This window comes from Acipenser ruthenus, chromosome 7 (genome assembly GCF_902713425.1).
Source record: "Acipenser ruthenus chromosome 7, fAciRut3.2 maternal haplotype, whole genome shotgun sequence".
Lineage (NCBI taxonomy): Eukaryota > Metazoa > Chordata > Actinopteri > Acipenseriformes > Acipenseridae > Acipenser > Acipenser ruthenus.
This window is the reverse complement of record NC_081195.1, coordinates 58508184-58530269: the sequence shown is the minus strand read 5'-3', so window position 1 is coordinate 58530269 and position 22086 is coordinate 58508184. Positions and strand designations below refer to the sequence as shown.

Here is a 22086-nt window from a genome sequence, read left to right as displayed (position 1 = left end):
AAATTCAATAATGCAGGTTCAAAAGAAAATCTAAATTTAAAAAGGGGGCCTTAATTAAATTATGTTTTGACCTACAGATGCTAGTAGACCTACAACAAAGATTATTGTGCTATACTGTAGTTTCTACAAAACAATTTATTACTAAATTAAATTAGAAAATCAAAGTAAATGACATTTTTTGTCCTTATATTTTTTTTAAATATAATAATAATAACAATAATAATAATAATAATAATAATAATAATAATAATAATAATAATAATAATAATAATCAGTCTGAATATACTGCCTCAGTGTCACTGTAAAGTTCTACATACGGTTGACACCTTATATCTCCATGTTCACTTGGCAGTCCAGGCTTTTATGTTATTATTATTATTATTATTATTATTATTATTATTATTATTATTATTATTATTATTTATTTTTTGACTCGCTTCTGGTACCTTTTACTTCTCTCAAACATTCCTGTCTCGTTTTTTTAAGGACTACAAGTTCCAGCATACATTGCGATGTGAGTAAAATTCTGCTGTTTGGGTGAACAAGAAGCTATTAGGGTTACAATTATACAGTTAAATTAAACCACATCAGATAGCTGTGATTTGTTAACCTATTTAAAACCCACTTGAATTTTGAACAGCTATACAAAAATAAATTGCGCGTTTCATACTGCACTAAATAACCCCTGCCCTCGAGATGAGAAGGCCCATTCGGCAATAGAATAGACGACCAACTGTTTCCGGTGTAGGGTCCTTCTGTAGCGTCTGTTGCATAGAAACTGATTGAAGAGCTTAGAAGGCAGGGATGGAATGAGTTAGCGTCGTAAAATTAAATATACTGTAAATAGAGCACATATCTGTCAATAATAATAATAATAATAATAAAAAGAGAAATGTCATTCAATCTTAGCGGTCTAATATAAGTGAATATTAAAATACAGCAGCGATTATAACAAGCTTCAGTGAGAAAGTGACTCGAGCAGTAGGATTCAATTGTATGTTTTTTTTTTTTTTTTTTAACAAGCGTTGTCGGTCGTAATTAAGTCTGTTCATAATGCTTTTTTTATAGACTAGTTTATTCGTCAGTGCGATCTAAGGAAACGCTTAATTTGATACAACAAGTTTTCAAGTACAGACAGTATCGCGGCATGGCAGGGGATGCTACAAATCTTTCTGATCTGGACCAGGACAAATATGATGCAGATGAACAAGTTAAAATCATATGCTTGGGAGACAGCGCTGTTGGAAAATCAAAGTGAGTAAATAAAAAAAAGAATGGTTAATTATATTTTTTTGTTGTTTAATATTTTGCCAAGTGCTGAATGGAAGTGTTAGAATATGTACAGCTCAAGTCAGTTAAACTCTCAAGAGTTTTGAAGATTTGTGAAGACATTAATTCTTAGTCCACCATAGATCAAGTTAAGAAATTTCAGTTGGTCCTCAATAAACTTTAGTTATTTGGCAGACACAAGGTTTTTGACATTGTCTTTTAATACTGTTGTATGGTTACTATAGTAACACACTTAAGTGGATTACCCTATTGAGCATTCATTCATTCATTCATTCATTCATTCATTCATTTTATTTGTGTTTATCTTTCAGACTAATGGAGAGATTCCTGATGGACGGATAGTATCCTTTTTATGAATGACGTGGTGAACATAAACATGTCTCAAAATGTGTGGCTCATGTTTGAGCATGATTTATTTTTTGTGTGAAAGGGATAAAAGTGAGACCCAGTTACAAGGCCTGAAGTCCGATATCAGTGCATAAAATAAAATATTAAGGATCATTCCACATCAAATGTGTGGTCCCCACCTCTCAAAAAACAAGCACTGAAAAGGAGCCATGTTTGAGAGGTCAGTCCTTCCAAAGTATTCAAGATCTCTTCTTAATACTCAATACACACACAACTGCTCTTCTAGTAATGTGTCAGCGTATTGGTGACTGGTTGGCAATGCGACGAAGGCATTATATATAAAAAAAAGAGACGACGGCAGTAAAAAGGCCATATTGTACTGTACTTGCAAGAACTCCTGAACCCCTGTAATGATCGCCTTCTCCAGGTTATCTAACAACGACAAAAACTATATATGCATTGTCAGTGTCACAAGGTCATTAGTTACTGAGTATGAGGCCCCAATGTGGACATCAGGCCAGAAATTGCCTCCCTTCAGCACCCAGGAACTCAAAAGGGATAGTAAATACAGTACACGCTTGTGCTGTTAATATGTCATGAAGCCTTTTAAATTTTTTTTTAATAAGTCTGGAAAAAAAAAGTAAAATGTATCCGTCTACATATAAATATGGCACATTTTATGTACACTCACTAATGGTATTTAGTCAGTTTACATATATAGCAAATAATTGAACGTACCCCCCCCCCCCAAAAAAAAAACAAACAAAAAAACTGTGGTTTTCTATGTCAATTATCAGTTAACTACAGTATCTACAGTATTGTATACAGTTTGGCAAAATTGTATTTGTGTCCATCTCTTGAGGAGGGTGGTCCCTATGGCAATACAGAAAGTTATTTCTAGGTCAGCCATTTAAGTTTTTTTAAAATAATATAATAAAATAATCATGTGCCAGCAATGTGTGCATCAAGCCCATGCTAAATATGCAGTGAACTGCCTTCCCTTTTGTCCATTTGTTGTAACCCTTAAAAATTTCAGTCAGCAGTGATGTACATAAATATGCCCTGAGCAAGTGTCTTATATTATTAACTTGGAATATGCAAATAAGCTTAATACAGCAGCATGTTCACCAAGAGACAAGGATCTCAAACACTGAGCTCTGCAGCCTGTTTAAGGCCATACAGTCTGTTTAGTCAGGTTTTATTATATATATTTTTAAACAGCATTATACATTTCAGTGCAACTAACAACATGTAGCCTAAAACCTTATAATGTTTAAATGTAATCCTTAACATGCATTTCAGTCGCCCTCAGCAGCTCTCTACCTACGCGCTGACACTTTACAAGTATACCACCACTATCAATGACAAAACCGTTTTAGTTGGTAGGTATGGTATTATTTTGTAGCATGTGATCTGTGATGTAGTCATTTCTGAACAAGGTGTTCAGTTTTTTTTATTAATTGTTTGTATTGTGGAGGAGGCTGTGTGGTCCAGTGGTTAAAGAAAAGGGCTTGTAACCAGAAGGTCCCCGGTTCAAATCCCACCTCAGCCACTGACTCACTGTGTGACCCTGAGCAAGTCACTTAACCTCCTTGTGCTCCGTCTTTCAGGTGAGTCGTAATTGTAAGTGACTCTGCAGCTGATGCATAGTTCACACACCCTAGTCTCTGTAAGTCGCCTTGGATAAAGGCGTCTGCTAAATAAACAAATAATAATAATAATAATTGTACGTTTTTAATTCTGATGTGATCACACATTTAAAGCTTGACAGCCTTGAGATTCTTTCTGCAAAGCTGATGAGTTTTCACAGCAGTGGTCTACTGAGCATCACAGTATTGAAAACGTTAGGTTACTTACCGTAACCCTGGTTCCCTGAAAGAGAAGACGACCACCAACCAATACTTTTGGAATATGCCTGCCTTAGGTAGATATTCGCTGAGCATTTTATGTCAAAGCTGCCGATAGGCCCCTCCATGGAATGACGTCCTCTGTCCCGCCTGCCGAGGGAGTAAGTAGTTGTTCTGCAGAGCTCACTTCCTCTTTTGCATCGAACCCATGAATGCGAGTGATGCGACCTCGCAAGGTTTGTTGGTTGTCTTCTCTTTCAGGGAACCAGGGTTACGGAAAGTAACCTAGCGTTTCCTTTCAATTTGAAGACGACCACCAATCAATACTTTTGGCAAAATGTACCAGAGACGTCATGAGGCAGTGAGAGCACGCGTGCACCCTCAAGGACCCTTGTGCCTAATGAAGGCATAGAGGGATACCACATTGATGCGGTAGAACCTGATGAATGTATGCGGAGAAGCCCAGCTAGCCGCAGTACAAATGTCAGTCAGTGGGGGTAGGTCGGGCTCATTATAGGCAGTCGATACTGTGTCAACAATCCAGTCGCGGTTTCAAAGAGGGCTTGCCCTAGGGTCCCTTCGCCATAGCAAACGAAGACCTGGTCAGACTGACGCAGCGCCTTCATCCTATCCATATACTCTCTCAATGCCCTCACCGGGCAGAGAGAATTCAGTTTCCTATCCTCCTCCGAATCAAAGGGAGGGGGATGGAAAGCCTCTAATTCCACTGACTGGTTCAAGTGGAAAGCCGTAATCACCTTGGGTAGGAATGCAGGGTTTGTGTGTAACAATAGCCTGTTTCCATTATCCCAGACGTGCATACACAGGAACTGTGCACAGACAGAGCCTGTAGCTCACTGACCCGCTTAGCGGAGGTGATGGCCAATAAAAAGGCTGACTTCATAGAGAGATATTTCAGCACTATGGAATGTATAGGCTCAAACGAGGCCTTAGTAAGAGTCTCCAGTACCACGTCTAAACTCCACTCGGGCAGGGAGTCCCTTCTAGGCGGAGTCGCCGTGCAGCGGGATCTCCCAGGGCTGGCCCTGCAGCAGCTGACAAAGGTTCAAAAACCAGACATCTGGGGGCCACCAGGAGAACTGTTGCTTTCTGTCTCCTGACCTCTTCCAGAAAGGCAGGGAGCAGATTATTGGCGGGAAAACGTATAAAAGCGATTTGGGCCAACCCAGGTAGGATGCATCTGTCGTCACCACTTGACGGCTGTGTATCACCCCCATCGCTACACCTTCGCGTAGGTGGGGGGTTTGTCTCCACCAGCGTAGTGCTTCCCAGCATGAGCGAGATACCACCAGCCGACAGTTTGTCTCGCTTGAGGTGTAGGCGAAAGGCAATGAGTCACACTTGAATGGGGAGCATACGCAGTAACCCCAGTTGTATAGCCGATGAGGCTGCGGCCATCAGAACCAATCATTTTTGACACAGCAATAGCTGCACTGTAGACCCCTGTTGAAACAGGGACAGACAGTTTTGAATAGCCTGTACTCTGTCGTCTGACAGATAGGCTTGCATGATGAGGGGATCCAGCTGGAGACCCAAGAAGACCGTATACTGCAGCGGTGTTAATTGACTCTTGGCCTCGTTGAGAGTGAGATCCAGTCTCGCTAGATGGTTTGTCACTGTCGCCGTGTTGGCCACTGCTCTTTCCTGCGACTGGGAACAGATCAACCCGTTGTCCAGGTAGTTCAACACCCTGATCCTTTGCAGCCGCTAGGGAGCTAGGATTGCATCCACGCAATTCAAAAAGGTGCAGGGGGCTAAGGAGAGGCCAAAAGTCAGCACGGAAAACTCGAATATGCTCCCCTGAAAGTTGTGGGAATCGTGACCGTCCGGGTTATTTTGCGTGCCTGTGGAGCTTGCCAGTGGCTGAACCTGCCCTGCGCCGGAGCACAGGCAGGAAGCAGCGCAGCCACTTGCCGAGGTGCTTCCTGTTCTCGATGAGAGCGCTGTAGAATTTCCTCTACTGCTGGCCCAAAAGTATGCCCCGGGGATATCGGCGCATCCAACTGCGCCATCTTATCTGCATCGGGGACCCTCGCCTGTGACAGCCATAGCTGTCTGCGAGCCACCACCACCAGATCTGGAGCAGTGTGCCTGAAAGGAGGCATAATTCGGAAGCCATGGCTCTGTTAAGTCTTCTGCGAAGCACCTGGGGCTGGAAAGCCGCACAGATGTCGCAGGACGTTTCATCCCCTAGGGCTGAAGTGGCATACTGGACACCCAAGCACCGCCCATCCCTGCAGGACATACAAGCATGTACCATGTGCACCGTGTGCACTGAGCGAATGCCTTGTGTACTGATTATCGCGTGCACCGAGTATCGTGTGTACCAAGCTCACCAAGCACCAAGGTGCTATGGATGGAGGAACACACGGCTAACTGACTGGTTGTTTTTTTTTTGCCCAAGCTGCGTGAACGACAGCCGTCAGAGTCACTCAACGACGTGGAGGCAAGCCAAGCCCCGGCAGAGGAACGGTGTTCTCCCTGATGGTGTAGGCTGAAAGACAACACGCTCACACACCAATATTGCACAAGCAGTCACACCAGAGAAAAGACGGTCTGCGACACAAGCAAAGCAGATCGTAAGAAGAAGGAGAAAGACACTCAAAATGGAGCCGCTGATTCCACAAGAGCGACAAGCCAGCACTAATGCAAGGGAATTGCAGTCGACTCCGAAGAGCTCTTTTCCAAAAACACACTCTAGCTAGTAACACAGAAGCGTACCTTACCATAGGTGAGAGGCAAAAGAGGAAGTGAGCTCCACGGAACGACTACTTATTCCCTCGGTAGGCGGGACCGAGGACGTCATTCCACGGGTGGCTATTGGCAGCTTTGACATAAAATTCTCCGCGAATACCTACCTAGGCAGGCATATCCCAAAAGTATTGGTTGGTGGTTGTCTTCGGATTGAAAGGGAACCAGACTTCATTAATGTTATGCAAAAGGTTTTACTTTTTTTTAAAGAACATGTGTTAAACTGTTTTGTAATATTTCTGTTTACCTATTTTTTTTGTGTCATTTTTTAGACTTTTGGGACACAGCTGGACAGGAGAGGTTTCAGAGCATGCACCCCTCATATTATCACAAGGCACATGCATGTATCATGGTAAGCAGAGCACTGCATTATTTCCTATTATGAGACTGAAATCAAAACTGAAATCTGACCAAAACTGAAATCATGTTTGAGGTTATAACACCCAAGGCTAAAATAGAAGCCAATATATGTGCTCCTTATAACTAAATAAAATATATATCCTACTACGAATACATACACCAATACATGGAAGATACAGAAGCAAGATAGATGCTTACCCAATGCTTATTAAGTTCAGATTCTCCAAGATTCAATGCCTTAGTCAGTCAGATTTCTCAAGACAGCAGTGCAGAAGGTGTTTCAGATTTTGAGCTGATAGTTTACTGTTGTTTTGCTCTCTCTTTTTTACAACTTTTCCCTACTTCGTGCATCATAAGTCTTAAATTAAACTTAAAACATCTGGCTTTTTAGACAGCCGCTATTGCTAAAATTAATAATATGGTTATACTGTCCAGTTTACTCCTTTAAATTAATATGATGTCCTCCCTAATTTTCTAGTCCCGAAATATGTGAGGTAATCTTTAAACTAACAATATTTAGTATCATACAGTTCCTTGTACTGATTGAGATAAGAATATAGAGAGAGGCGTTTTTTGATATGTAACACCTGCTCTGTCAGTTAGTCCACCCACCGTCTAAAATATACACACTTTAACACACTTGACCCCTTCAGCTAAAATTCCTTTCTCAGCTGTTGGTGCTTTCAATGGATCGCTTTGTGGTGAGAGTTACAAAAGATGGGGGAGAGCTTCTGTACCTTCCAGTAGTACCGATTTGGATAGAAATATCCCAGTTTCAAAGAAGGCGAAGCTGGTGCCAAAGCGTAACATTTTTGCCATTATTTTTGGTTCCACATGCCTGTGGGAGACTACGTTTTCAGCACTGACATAAACCTGCAGTCGAAAAAGCGCGGAAAACTTTCTGATCAAATTCTCGAGGCTCAGCTTTGTTGTGCTGTAACATCTTTTGAGCCTGAGCTGGAAAATGGTCAAAAACAAAGCATGCAAAAGTTCTCACTAAACTTTAGGCAGTTGTGCTTTTTTTTTATGCCACCGTGTTTAGTTTTTGCAGAAAACAAAAACAGGACACATTTGTCTACTTGACTAAGATGTTTCTTTAATTTTAATAAATTGAAATGTTCATTCTTACTTTTATCTGGTGATTTATTTTGGACAAAAATGTCACAACATACACAGCAGCTTGGAGAACTTTCTTTTCCTTGGATGAAAAGACTCTTCAGTATTTTTTGTCCTTTCTTAGTTGAAAATGCTGATTCTCATCAGTTTGCATTCTCATCTCCATCATCAGTAAGAAAACCCCACAGAAATTAAGTTGGTTCTATCGAAGAGCCATACATCCCTGCGGAATAACGCCTTTCACTCAAAAAGGTGCTCACACCTTGTACAAGGGAAGAAAGGTTTTAGGGTCATTCGTGACACTGATACCTGCAGTGTGTCCCAACCACAGACAATAATGCTTAATGTAATATATCTTTTGTAGGTGTTTGATGTTCAGAGGAAGGTAACATATAAAAATCTCACTAACTGGTACAAAGAACTGAGAGAATGTCGTCCAGAGATCCCCTGTATAGTTGTTGCAAATAAAATAGACGGTGAGTCCCTCTTTGTATTTTTAACTTGGATATTATGGATTTGGAAGAGTACAATTCAGTTATTTTTTTCATTGTTAAAGTACGACCTGTAGCTCGCTTTATTTGGGGATTTTATTTATTTTATGTACAATATGTTACATATGTAGTAAAAGAAACTGAACAAATGCTGCTTATCTGTATTATGTTTGACTTCCTTAAAAATAAGGATAGCATTGATTGGTAGGGGTCATCCTGGGTTTTCAAAATGCCACTCAGTTTTCATCTTTATGCAAGAGCTAAATGTTTATGAATCATACCGGACACTGACTGACTGTTTTTTTTTAATTTTTTTAATATATATTCTAGCTGATTTGAAGGTTACACAGAGGAATTTTAACTTTGCTAAGAAGCAAGGACTGCCATTGTATTTTGTCTCAGCAGCAGATGGGACCAATGTAGTGAAGGTAAGAATGCAATGTTACTCTATACAATTAATGTCTTTTGACGTTGGTATCTGCTTAAGTCTTTTGATTAACTCCAATAAAAAAAAGAAAATTCAACCATGTGTTTCTGTTGGAAATTGTTTCACAAAAGTACAGTGAAATTTGACTAATTCCCCAAAATCAAATGAGTTTTATATTCTGCACATCAAGAGGTTACGAACACCCTTTCTTTTGAACTCTGACTCATGAACAATAGTTCCTGAGATATCCTTTTTGACATAACAGGTTGATCTACTTTTTCACAATGTCATATCTCATGATGACCAGACTAACAGTTTTTATTTTATTTTGTTTTTAAATTATTCACCATACTTGTTTTCAGATCATTTCTGCAATGTTTAGCCAAAAATGTTCTTGAAATCCAGGTGTTTCTAGGCACTGAAGGAAATGTAGTATTGTCTGTTTGTAATTTAGCTTTCATTAGGACTTTTTAAAATTAACTAGCAAGAAAGCTATTTTATTTAAATAATCTCAATATCCCCACAGCTGTTTAAAGATGCAATTAAACTGGCAATTTCCTATAAACAAAATTCAAGTGATTTCATGGATGAAGTCATGCGTGAACTAGAGGTAAGTGGCCCTTATTGTGTATTTAAATTATAAAGCAATAATTGTGATATGGTACACAATATGCATGATAATACAGTAAATATACTTTCTAGAGATGACAAACATTTGTATTTAATTTTGCTCATCATATTGAAGTGGAATCAAATCCGTGTTCATGTTACATTCTTCAGTTTCCAATTTTTTAATGTTTCAAGTTTCATATGTAATGGCAGGTACATGTCTTGCTTGCATTTATTTTTGTATTTGTTTGTTTTATTTAATTAAAAAATGTCATCCATATGTGTGTTACAGGAGAGTACATGTTATGTTTTATTGAAAATATCTGTAGCAGACATCCATGTAGCTTCCTATGACATACTTTCTAAACTATAATGATAAAGCACTGTTTAATAATAGTGGTGTACATACAATTGTATATTGTACTGGAACACTGTGATTAGGAATGCTAGAGATGATATTTAATGTGATTGTAGAGTACAAAGTGGCGACCGAAACATTGCATTCAAATGTGATCTTGCAGGCATGATTTTTTTGTGTGTATTTGATACGATGGGCAGTCTAAACGTTTATTTAATATTACGCATTTTAATTTATTTTCACTGCAGAATTTTGAACTAGAAACGAAAGAGGATTTATCTGATAAAGAAGACGAGAACTCAAAGGAGGAGAAATCCAAATCCAGTTAGTTTCAGCTACAAGTTAATTACATTTAAAAAAAATACAAAGGTCCAGACATTTAAAGGGCTAGATTCTCATAGCGCTTGTCTCCAATTCTTCCTTTTTATCCAATAAAGTTCGCACATTTTGGGCTAAAAGGTTTGAGAATCTGGCCCTACATTTATTTTCAGCTTTTAGGTTCAGTCGACACAACCTTGTGTGTTCATTCATGTACATGGGTACGTTTTTTGTATATTCCTGTTAATACATTAACTTCTCTGCAGATTTGTAAGTGATCTCTATTGTTTAGATTTTTTTTTTAAATGCATACAATTCTCTTATATTTATTGAGTAGTAGAACTTATTTTGATCATGTCATATTTAAAACTGTGAAGGCTGTGCATATACTCGCTGTTGCAGTATGGTTGGTAATTCTTGAGTGTTTTGTTGCTCAGACTTTTAAAAGTGCTTAAGTTAGGGTGAAGATATACTCACCTTAATTAAATATATTCCTGTATCAATTTTCCAATATTAAACCATTATTTGAAACCCTGAAATTCCATTTTCTATTAATTTGTACTGTGAAAAACAACACAATTTCAATGTATATTTTCAGGATTGTATGCTAAATTATTTTTTGTATATATTGTAGTATTTACAAAAGTGCTGTGTATTATATGTTATTCTTGCAATATGTATGTGTGTGATCAAATTGAACCTGCTGCTGTTCTCTGTAGTTTCATACAAAACAATGTACTGTGTGCTTGAATGTATATTGTATCAAGTTCAATACCAAAATTGTTTTTCAAATAAAACAACAGCTCACCATGCAGCCAATGATTACCTCTATGTACCATTTTTATTGGTAAAAACACCATTTCATGAATGTCAGTACAAACATAATGTAATCTTGGAGGGTGTTCCTCGTGTGGATTAATATGCTACTTTAAGCGGAAGTATCACTATAAGATTCATTTTGTTGGATATTTTAAAATCCTTTTTTCCTGTCATATAGTATTGCCATTGTTTGATATAGCTTATTTTACCAATTACCATATCAACGTTCTATGGTACAAATAATAAAAGATGGGCTATTTAAAAAAAAAAAGTGTGGGTTGCTGTAATAATGGATGTAATTCAAACCTCAGTAAAGATCTATGGAAACTAATTTACTTTATTTATATTTTTTATAAGTGCCAAGAAGTATACACTTTGGGAGACTACAGTAATCAATCAATTATATTTGAGTGTTTGTTTAACAAGATTTTTTTGTGAGTTTGGAATTGGTGAGCTGTTTAATTTATTATGTAATTGTTCGTTTGCATGATGTTCTAGGTTTGGGTAGGAAAAATAGTTTCGACTGGTACAGAATAAACTGTATTTGTGCATTTAGTGGACCTACTCTGTGAGAAATGAAATGTGCTGTTTCCCTTAACTTCCAGGATTTCACTTCTGGTGTGAGTAACTATCCCAAATTTAAATAAAATGAAAAAATTAAACTGAGAAAACTGGGGGATATTGTTAACCACTACGAGACACATATTCTAAGACTGAATAAATAAAGAAATGGGAAAAACTCACTCCCAAAAAGTGAATTAATACAACATTGCCTGAAATAAATTATATTAACCAGGAAACAAGAAAGAAGAAAAGCTGAGAAAGTTTATTTATAAATTTATTACATAATAATAATAATAATAATAATAATAATAATAATAATAATAATAATAATAATATAACAAACATAGATCTCTGTGGTGTAAGTATCACAACACAGTTAGAGGGTTCCCTTACACCTCAAATTCATGTTATTGTCTTATAATATCTTACAAAAAGGTGTGAAGTATATTTTATTAAAAAATAAACATTGTGTGTGTTTGCCCATTTTCAACAAGTGATGCTGAACACTAACAGAAAAGTTGGTACTCTGAAGTAATTTGTAAAGTACTGGGTAGTCTGACATTCTTTGCCTGTAATTATACACTTCAAGTGTACTTTAGGACTGCTTTCATTTATTTATTTTTTAGATTTCTGGGAGTATATCATTCGGTCATCACACACATTATTGTGAAGCATATTTAAGGTTTGGACTGAATTTGCACCTCTATAACCCCAAATCTGTTCCTTTGAGAAATAACTAATATGTCCACCCTTTCTCCTTTTTTTAATGGCCATTGAAACACATTTATGGAATGACTGATTACTGCCCTGCCTTTATGACTGTTGCACAGCTTTGGCCTGAATCACATTATTACAATCCTGCAATGTTTAATCAGTTCAGCAGTTGTGATTCCAAATCTCTGAAAATACCTAAAAGATGTTAAGTTCCACAATTAAAAACAACATTTTATGATAATGCCATCAGCTTATACTTTTTACATTTGATTGCATGTTCTCATTATTACTGAATTTTAAATTTCAAGTAAATTAAAATTGATCTGCAGACACTAAAAGCCCACAGCTGATTTATAGCAGTGTTATTCAAATATATTTTGAAGCACTCAGTTAGTAGCCTCAGCTACTTGTAATTGCCAGTACAGGAGGCATGACATTTTCAGCCTCAATTTGGGTTAACTTGAAAACTACACCTACCTGATTTAAAAGTGGAACCACATTAAGTAGGTGTGGTAGCTGCTGAGGCTATTTGCAGATCTCGTAGCATAGGGTCCTACTGTTGAGCGATCAGTACAAGCGGTTTGTGCACATCAAAGTAGTCGCTTAGGCACAGCCGTCTTGCTTTTTTTCTAGGAGGCTTTTAGGTTCTAACATGTGATTGTTAATTGCCCCCTGAGTACAGACGGAGATCACTGGTACACTGATAATACGCCATGAATGTTTTTTCTAGATGAAAAATAATAAATAAGTAAATTATATGGAGTAAAGGAAAACCAAAAAACATTATTTTGATGAAGATGAAAATCTAGTAGCCAGTGTTTTCTACTGTTACTTGTACCACCACTAGTTCATGTTCTGCCTATCTGACTATTTTATGTGGGTATGTAATGATGCCCAACTAGCAATATTAGTCGGGTGACTCGAGCCAGTTCAATTTTAGAGACTGCTTCAATTTAGAGTTGTTTAAAAAAATATAATCCTATACAATCCGTAAGTAAGTAATTCACTGGTGAATACTGGAATGTATTCTTTAATGTGAACATCCTTAAGATTAATTACTACCATTAAGCCGGGCAATGATGATAGAAAATGCCAACTGTCTACTTTCTGCACTGGTCCTGATATTCTCCACATGCATGTTCTTATTGTTTTTTTGCTACTGCACCCCAGTGCTGTTTGTTTTACTCTTAATTAAGGAAATTGTTTACTCCAGTAATTAAATTCAGTTTTATATTTCAAGATACACAAAGCCATTACTCTTGAGCTGCATGGCAAGCCAGAAACACAACTTCTATAATCTCAAGTGTAAACTACTGTAAGTTACTTTAGATTCTTCATCATTTTAAGATACATGTTACCTAAAATTACTTTAATATATTTGTTTTGTGATTTATGGTCAATCATTTTATACTGCATGGTAAACATTTTGGATTGTATATCCTAAACACAGGTGAATGCACTGTATTATGAATTGTATTAAAGATACTGCAAAAATACTAAATCCTGTGCCAAAATGTAAGCAAATTGCCATCAGTATTCAAAATATCTATTTATGATCTTAAGTCTTGAAGATAGTTATGTATGCTATCCATTTAGTGTTTACAACAAGAACATGTATCAATTTGATTTATATATAAATTAAATATCTCAAAACCATACAACATATCCTGAGATATTCAGGATCATTTGTATTATTCTAATATGACACCTTGGTTAGACACTGATTTTTCAAGTTTATTATTTTTACATTTCGTGAACTGCACTTTGGGTCCTCATGTACTTTAAGCAGACCTTTTTTCCATTTCAATTTTCAATTTCGAGGGATGTAAACTTCTTGATGAATCCCAAAGGCTTTGCTTATGTTTTGTCATCATTCAATACCATCAGATGTATCTGGTGTCCTGGTAACAATCACACCAAAGTATTTAAAAGTAAGAAAACAACAACAACAACAACAACAACAACAACAACAACAAAATAATCACAAGACATTTGTTTTCTTTTTTTTAAAGAAACCATTGTATTCATATTCATATCTTTAAAAAATAAGAAAAAATGCACATGTTGCAGCTTTGTTTGTAACAAGAGCTCACTGACGTCCCTTTACAGTAAAAAATGGCCCATTTGTTTTTAAAGCATCCTGTAATTACATTTTTCTTGAAGACAAGAAATGTAGATTTATTTCTTGAATGCAATAAAATATTGTCTTAATAAAGTAAAACATGTTCAATTGTATAAAGATAAAATCCAGTGCCTCTGGTACATGTCTTAATTAATATGGACGTTGATGGCTTTGTGGTTTGGAAGGAGACCGAATAGTTTAATACTTTAATAGACGTTCAGCTGTTTGAAGGAACAGTGAACACAGCTGCCTCTCATAGACTCTGGGTAAACATTGTGTACACAGCTGCCACTGCTTCCTAGCCTGTAGTGTCATTCATAAACAGTCAGGTTTACAATGTGTAATACCTTTCTTTAGTTCAGCTTTTCACAAAGCAAGCAGCATCTACCATAGATTTAGACAGGTCCGAGTGATGCCAAAACATTGCAATATGAGAAACGTGAAACGAATGCCACAGGAATAAAAGGTTCCTGTCTGAAAGGCAAAGGATGGACAGATATGAACTTTGTAAGCCCGTCCAGGGTTATGATTTAAAGCGTGGGAATGGAATAGAAAGGGCCTTCATTCTGGGTGGAGATTATATTGACTGTTCCAAAAGTGTGAATGCCTTGTGCTTCCTTTGGTGGACTACGTTTGTTTAAATATAACTCCTTACAATCTGGTTCAGGTATGCTTTATTTTGACCTTTCTTACACTTCCAGTGTTGGCTGTGATTTGTTGTTTTAATAGAAGATTAATCAGTTAACCCCAGCAGAATTGAGTTATATTTTATTGTGACTGGTGTGTTTAGCTGTTTTTTTTTAGGCTTGTATCTGTAGTGTAACACTGACTTACAAATGTTGTTTAGAATTTAATTAGAAGCACTTAACACAGGAACATTATTTTGTACTGCATTTCATTCTCCTCCACACGTAGGCCCACATTTACTGACTGGGATATATAATTGTAGAATTCAGACACTATAAATCTACCAGTAATTATTTTCTCAATATATGAAAAATTTAAAATGTTGATCAAAACCCTTTAACACTAATTAATTTATAATATGTCCTTAAAAAAAAAAAAAAAAAAAAAACTAATAATAGTGTTTTCTAGTTTCACCAAAAGGATTATATATAATCTTACCAGGTATCTGCAATACTCAAGATTTCCAGGAGATAGCACCAAAGTGCTGGGTCAAACGTCTTATTAACAATAAATAAAGTTCTATTAATCTCTAAAAAGATAAGACTAACAGATACAATTATTTTTGGCACTAAGTTATCTTTTTTTTTTTTTTTTTTTTTTTTACTTTAAGTCTGTAAACATGATATTATCCCCCCACAACACTACTATATTAGATGGGGTGATAACTTAATGTGTTTACTGTTTTAGTCAGGGGGTTAATTTGACCTACTTTGGTCAGTGTATTAACTTTTCCTCTAGCATGTTAGAGGAACCAGGACTATGACACTCGCATTTGTTGTCATGACAACTCTTTTTCTCAGTTTCTGAAGTCAAACCGCTCCTCCGCACAGTACGCTGCTATTCCACAGAACCTGGGACAGTAAGTTATAAAAGCAACAGTCTGCTTCTGGTACAGGGCCACAAAAATCATCTGTAGGTTTAAAAGGGTTTACATTTGGGGTGGCTCCAGGCCCCTGTTCTAATATAAATTTCATTTTTTATCATATATCACAGGTGGTTTTTTATGTATATGTGCCAAACATTCATATTTTGTTTAAAAAACTTCTATGAAAACTAAAATCATTTACGTTTGTTATTGACAATATAAAAAAAGCAACAATCAATTTCTCATTATTTACATTTTTAGGAGCTTTCATTAGCCCCCTAAATAAAGCAATGACAATATTAATCACGTTCTCAACCAAGGTCACATTTAGACTCAGTAAATCCATCACCCCCCCCAAAAAAAATTAAATTAAAAAAACAAAACACTCAGTTCAACTTGTTTGCATTAAATTCCTAGACAAGATAAGATGTGTAAGCTTACATTTCTCATGTTTGTTATTTTTTTTCAGTTACAAATATTTATTATAAAAAAAAGATTAACGCATAAAATCCAAGTGATAAATTCAGAAATAAAATACGAAATTATTTAATAAGATATGAAATAAAAATTTGGTATATATTTATTTGACGTTTCTTTTTTTACTGAATGTTCTCACAAGAAGCAGTTTTTTCAATGTTGGTGTTGCACGTGTGGTCAGCACAGAACAAGCGCTAATTCAGATAGTGAGCCTCTTAAGGTTCTAAAGTGAGACCTAGAGTATCCCTTGAACAGTCCAGAATCAGGTCTTCTAATAATGAAACCATGTGTGCTATAAAAACACAATCGAGAAAACTGATTGAAGGGGGCTCTCTCAGTTACGCAGACCTAAAGGAATCAATTATGATGCGACTAACAGGATTAACTTTAGGGATCATGGTAGTGTGATGCTCAATGATTCAATTTTAAATGACGGTCAACACTGTTGGTTTCATATCTGTCCTGTAAAGGGCACTTAGTTCTTTAATGTGCTATAACAAACTACAGCAAACAGGGTGTTGTGTTAATATTTTAAATGGGGATACCCTTTTCACTGCAGATGGAAGACCATGTTGTGTTAACATCAAGTATTTTGTTTAAAAAGCTCCAACCAATGGTGAAAAGTGATGCAATCTCATACCAAGCAACATAAAAAAAAAATCTTAAATGAGGGAGATTCATTTTTAAGTGTGTTTATATATATATATATATATATATATATATATAAATACCATATAATTTTAGTAAAATTATAACAAAATTTGTGAATAATATATATATATATATATATATATATATATATATATATATATATATATATATATATATATATTGCTTTTTAAATATAATTGGTAAAAACACAAGTAAAGTATTGATGGGATACATTTTTACTTCGCTCTATAGCCTCAAGCTAGCAATAGGAGACGGCTGTTTGTTTTCTTTATTCTTTTTTTAAAGCTGTCATCTAAATATGTACTGTATATAATATCTATGTAATATTCCCTTTGGAAAATAAGTGTTTCCAAAGCAAAACTTGATTGTGATAAAAAGCCCCTAGTGTCAGTTAACATTCTCTGAATACAGTTAGGAAAAGGATTTCAGAATCACAATTTTGATGCAACAGTCCTACCCCCCTTTGCAAATAAATGTAAAATGTTGCATTATTTTAAAATTCCAAATGTGTGAGGTTGTGATTCCCTTACCAAGAAAAAAAAATAAAAAGTCATTTCAGTTTTTGCTGTTGCTGATTGAACTACTATTATTATTCTTACTATTTTTTAAAGGCAATTGATTTCTCCTTTAAGAAAAATATTCTTCTGTTCTTCTCAAACTGGAAAACCTTCAGAGGCCGTAAAGATGAGGGTGGGAATGTGGGAGGGACTGGGGGAGCAACATCAAGCATTCACAAACTGGATGTTCTAGTGGAGGTCATGCAACATTCACTTTGCAAAGTAGGACATCACTCAAAACAGACAGGCTGGCTGGATGGGCCGGGGAGGGTGGCTTCTCTTCTATCCTCCATTCAGTGCAATGCAGTGAATCGAATATAAATATAATAATTTAATAATAACAATAAAAAATAAAAAAATCAACAGTCTACAAGGGCCTGTTGAGGTCAACTCTCTAGCAACTGTTTCAAAGCACGCTCAATGTTCATCCGGTGTCCGACACGGGTCACTCCCAGCTCAGCGAAATCCTCCTTGGTTAGGGCAGGCAGATGGGAGCCCTCAATCTCATTGTCCTGGAACCGCACCCGGTGCTCCCCGAGGTTAATGCTCTCCAGCCAGTCCCCCACATCATACTTGTTCCAGTGGTGAAGGGGCTTATGCAAGAAGGGCCTGAGGGGGTGCAAGGGGGAGCCTATGGTGGGGGAAGGGGAGGGCGATGGCGAGCGGCTCCGGGCGCTGGAACTCCTCACAACAAAGCGCACTTCCTTGGGCTCATGCGGGATGCTCAGACTGGATGACTTGAGAATGGTGTGCGGGGTGCTGTGGGTTCCTACCAGTGTGTAGGACCGAGGTGGGCCCAGAGGTTCTGTCCTGTCGGGGGTGGCAGGCACTTTGCCTGGGCTTGGAGTCCGGCAGGTCACGGGGTAACGGCTGCCTGGCCGGATAGTGTAGCTCGTGCCGTAGCTTCTCTGGGAAATAGTGTGAAGCTCTCCTAAGCTACTGAAAAGTCTGAAGCATGAGGAAAGAAAAGACAGATAGATTAATTACAGGTCTTCTATGTTCAAGTGCTGGGTTATTCCACAGGACAGTGCCACCTGATGCTATTGTGTGTTCCCGTAAAGGTATGCAATTTTAGCCACACCATTTGCTTTGCGTTAGTCTTCACTTCTAGCCACAAAGGTAAAGTAATTTTGCAAATTATGCAGTCTGTAAAAGGCTGCCTTTCAAAAGCATGCATATGCAGTCACTAAAATCGGTGGCTCTCTCCTATAGAAATACCCTATTGATTTAAATCACCAGGATATTAAATTAATACAGTGGTTCAAAAACTTTTTTTTGTTTTTGTATTATCAACTAACGATATACACACTACAATTTTAAACTCATTATTAATGTGTTAGTCAGGCATTAAATCAAATGTAAAACAGCTAGTACAGAAAATGAAATCCACCACCCTCGGCTGTTTTAGATTATAACTCCAGAAAGAACAGAATTTTTTTTTTTTATACATTTGTAGTTGGCCAGTATGATGATAGCACAGTTGAGGTAACTGCACAGATAAACTGCACATTTGAACAGAGATTAGTGGAGGATTCCTAGCCCTTGTGTGTGAACAATCAGACTGTGTGGGCAATAACTCTATACCTTGACATGAGGCCTCCACAGGCGTTCATTCTCTCCTCTTAGTGTTTCCTTTCAGTCTGATTTATGCATTTTTCATCCTATTGCTCTTGTTCCCCACTGCAATACCCCTGTCACCTTATGCAGATGGATAGGTTCCTGCTCCTGTACAGGCTCTCCAGTGTTTCTCCAGGTCACACCCCTTTTCCATTACATATCCCTTTTTATTCCTGATAATTCTGGTTCTTTATCCTAATAACTTCAGCTTCAGGTGACTTATTCTCTGAAGGAGGTTATAACAAATTAAAAGATCCCATAAATCTTACCTATCGTGCACTTCCTTTTGCATTTTTTATTAAAGAAGTGCATGCGAAAAAAAATACATTTGGTACCAAACTAGGTTAAAGAAAGCTCTCAGAGTAAGCCGTGATTGATTTTTAACATGTTACCAGAATACATTATTGCCATAAAATGCGCTTCTGTCAAAAGACCTACATAACATCAAATGGAAGTGCTCATTCATAAATAGATGGCCAGCTGGTGACATCACAATCCTTCTTCAGTTTAGATGAGTGTCCCCTGTTACAATAGGTTAGTTAGTATCTTTGGTGCAACTGCTGCAGTTGTAGGATGACCGTTATGAACCGGAGATGCACCCACAAACAGTGTGAATAACACCCACGCTGCAGCAGCAGCACTTCAACATGCTTTGAGTGTTTCTCAGTTCACTAAAGTCAAAATCTTCAGCTTGAAGAGCCAGAAAGTCCAGTTAATTTCATCCAGTAATATATGACACAAGAAAAAAAACAGTTTTAGAATTCCTTTGCTTCTGCTTTTTAAGCGGTGTTGTATTCTTCTATTCTTCCCTTGCTGACAGATTCAGATTCAATCATAATGACTTTTAACAACCGGTGATAATCGAACAAACAACCCAACTAATTATAACTTTATAGTTTTCCACAAAGCAGATCACAATCTCAGTCTTTGCTAGCTATTTTCAGTGAGAAACACCTGTTTTGCAGCAGAATGCTAATTTCCTGTATAGTCTTGGTTTAGTGTAAATGTAGATTTATGTTGATTTATGAATACTGGTAGTAAGATTTCAGAGATGTAACAGGTTCATATTGTATGCCTCTGTCTGGAGCAGTGTACGCAATTGCGGACAGCTGGAGACACAAATAGAAAATGCTCTTTTTTTTGTAGGCTACACCACAGTCCTCAGACTGTGTTATGGACACAGACTGGGTAATACCACAATTTATGTTTTCTGAGCACACCTCACTTGCCACACTACAAAAAGGAAAACGGTTCTAATCATAAAATCATTAAATGTGCGTGGATGAATGAAACAAAAAATCATTATCTGTTACTGTTACAAATGCCAATATTAGAACTTCTCCTGAGACATACTGGCATCATGTATTGGGAACATTTTTTTTAGTGTATGTCAGTAAAGAAAGACATGCTTAAACTGAAAGCAGTACAAAGACTGAACAATAAACAGAAGCAATAAATAAAAGATTTAAAGGTTTCTAAATAGCAAGTGAGCCTTTTACTGCTGAGAACGTTGTGTGCTTTCCTGTACAATGCTTTCATTCAGAAAGAACATGTCTGTAGCCATCTTATATATGCAGTATGGTCATCTTAACCAATATCAATGTTAAGTAGGTCACTGGATTCTCAGAATGATCTAAGCCTGTTAAAAATGATAACAAAATAAGAGTTATTTTGAAATGTGGCATTAGTTAATCAACCAAACTGCATGTTGTGTTTAGGGCTAGAGAGTGGCTTTCTATACCCTGGCAAACCTACAGTAAAGCAGCACAGAAAAGAAATTCTCAGCAGCCGAAAGGTTAAGAACGTTAAAACACAGAGCAGCCACAAGACAAGGACGAGCACCAGAACAAAAAGTCAGTGTTGGGGAAGGGGGAAGGAATTTTAAAAAAATGAAGATTGAAATGAGATGAACATGCGCACTTACACAGTTTTCCCACCCTCCTGAGGCCAGATTCAGTTCTAGACAGAGCAGCGCAGGCATGCAAAGTGAGCAGAAAGAGAGGCAATGAGAAAGAATGTTAGCATCAATCCATGAGATAAAAAATGAACACAGTTTAAATCCTGACACAGTACAAAAAATGACTACATTTGTTCCCAGATATATATATATACACACACAGTGTATGTATGTATGTATAGTGCTTATAGAAAGTCTATACCCCCTTTCAAGATTTTTATCTTTTTTTGCCTTATAGCCTGGAATTAAAATGCATTAAAATAGTTTTTTTTCATTTATCTACACATCCTACCCCACAACTTCCAAGTGAAAAAAATATTCTAGAAATTTGTAGAAAATTAATTAAAAATAATAACTGAAATAGCTTGGTTGGATAAGTGTCCACCCCCCTTGTGAAAGCAAGCCTAAATTAGCTCAGGTGTAACCAATCACCTTCAAAATCACACACCAAGTTAAGTGGCCTCCACCTGTGTTAAATTGTAGTGATTCACATGATTTCAGGATAAATTCCGCAGTTCCTGTAGGTTCCCTCTGCTGGGTAGTGCATTTCAAAGCAAAGACTCGACCATGAGCACCAAGGCGCTTTAAAAAGAACTCCGGGACAAAGTTGTTGAAAGGCACAGATCAGGGGATGGGTATAAAAAAATATCAAAGGCCTTGAATATCCCTTGGAGGACGGTCAAGACGATTATTAAGAAGTGGAAGGTGTATGGCACCACCAAGACGCTGTCTAGATCAGGCCGTCCCTCCAAACTGGAGAGAGGCTACCAAGAGGCCAATGGCAACTTTGCAAGAGCTACAGGCTTTTATGGCCAAGACTGGTCAAAGTGTGCATGTGGCAACAATATCCCAAGCACTCCACAAATCTGGCCTGTATGGTAGGGTGGCAAGAAGGAAGCCATTACTCAAGAAAGCCCACCTTGAATCCCCTTTGAAGTATGCAAAAAAAACACTCAAGAGATTCTGTAGCCATGTTGAAAAAAGTTTTGTGGTCTGATGAAACTAAAATGGAACTTTTTCGCCTAAATGCAAAGCGTTATGTTTGGTGCAAACCCAGCACAACGCATCACCCAAAGAACACCATCCCTACTGTGAAGCA

General features: G+C 37.2%; 2 protein-coding genes across 10 annotated transcripts in view; one reads left to right on the top strand and one right to left on the bottom strand.

The window, feature by feature from the left end:
• Nucleotides 1-1057: 1057 nt before the first annotated feature.
• Nucleotides 1058-11436, top strand: rabl2 (RAB, member of RAS oncogene family-like 2). Its single transcript, XM_034025396.3, has 8 exons — nt 1058-1254; nt 1602-1631; nt 2941-3020; nt 6530-6609; nt 8098-8209; nt 8555-8652; nt 9178-9261; nt 9867-11436. The coding sequence occupies exons 1-8, from the start codon at nt 1148-1150 to the stop codon at nt 9945-9947; spliced, it is 672 nt and encodes a 223-aa protein (XP_033881287.1). The 5' UTR covers nt 1058-1147; the 3' UTR covers nt 9948-11436.
• Nucleotides 11437-17020: 5584 nt separating this feature from the next.
• Nucleotides 17021-22086, bottom strand: part of LOC117415660 (SH3 and multiple ankyrin repeat domains protein 3) — a 289648-nt gene continuing 284582 nt past the window's right edge. For 6 of the 9 annotated variants that reach the window (XM_059027379.1, XM_059027383.1, XM_059027380.1 and 3 more), the window contains 2 exons: nt 20957-20989; nt 17021-18361 (listed from right to left, as the gene is read on the bottom strand). In XM_059027379.1, coding sequence (XP_058883362.1) covers nt 17800-18361; nt 20957-20989 — 595 coding nt within the window. In that variant the 3' untranslated portion in view covers nt 17021-17799. Of the gene's footprint in view, nt 18362-20954; nt 20990-22086 lie in introns of all 9 variants that reach the window. The other 3 variants (XR_004546440.3, XM_034026268.3, XM_034026274.3) reach the window with 3 other exon arrangements.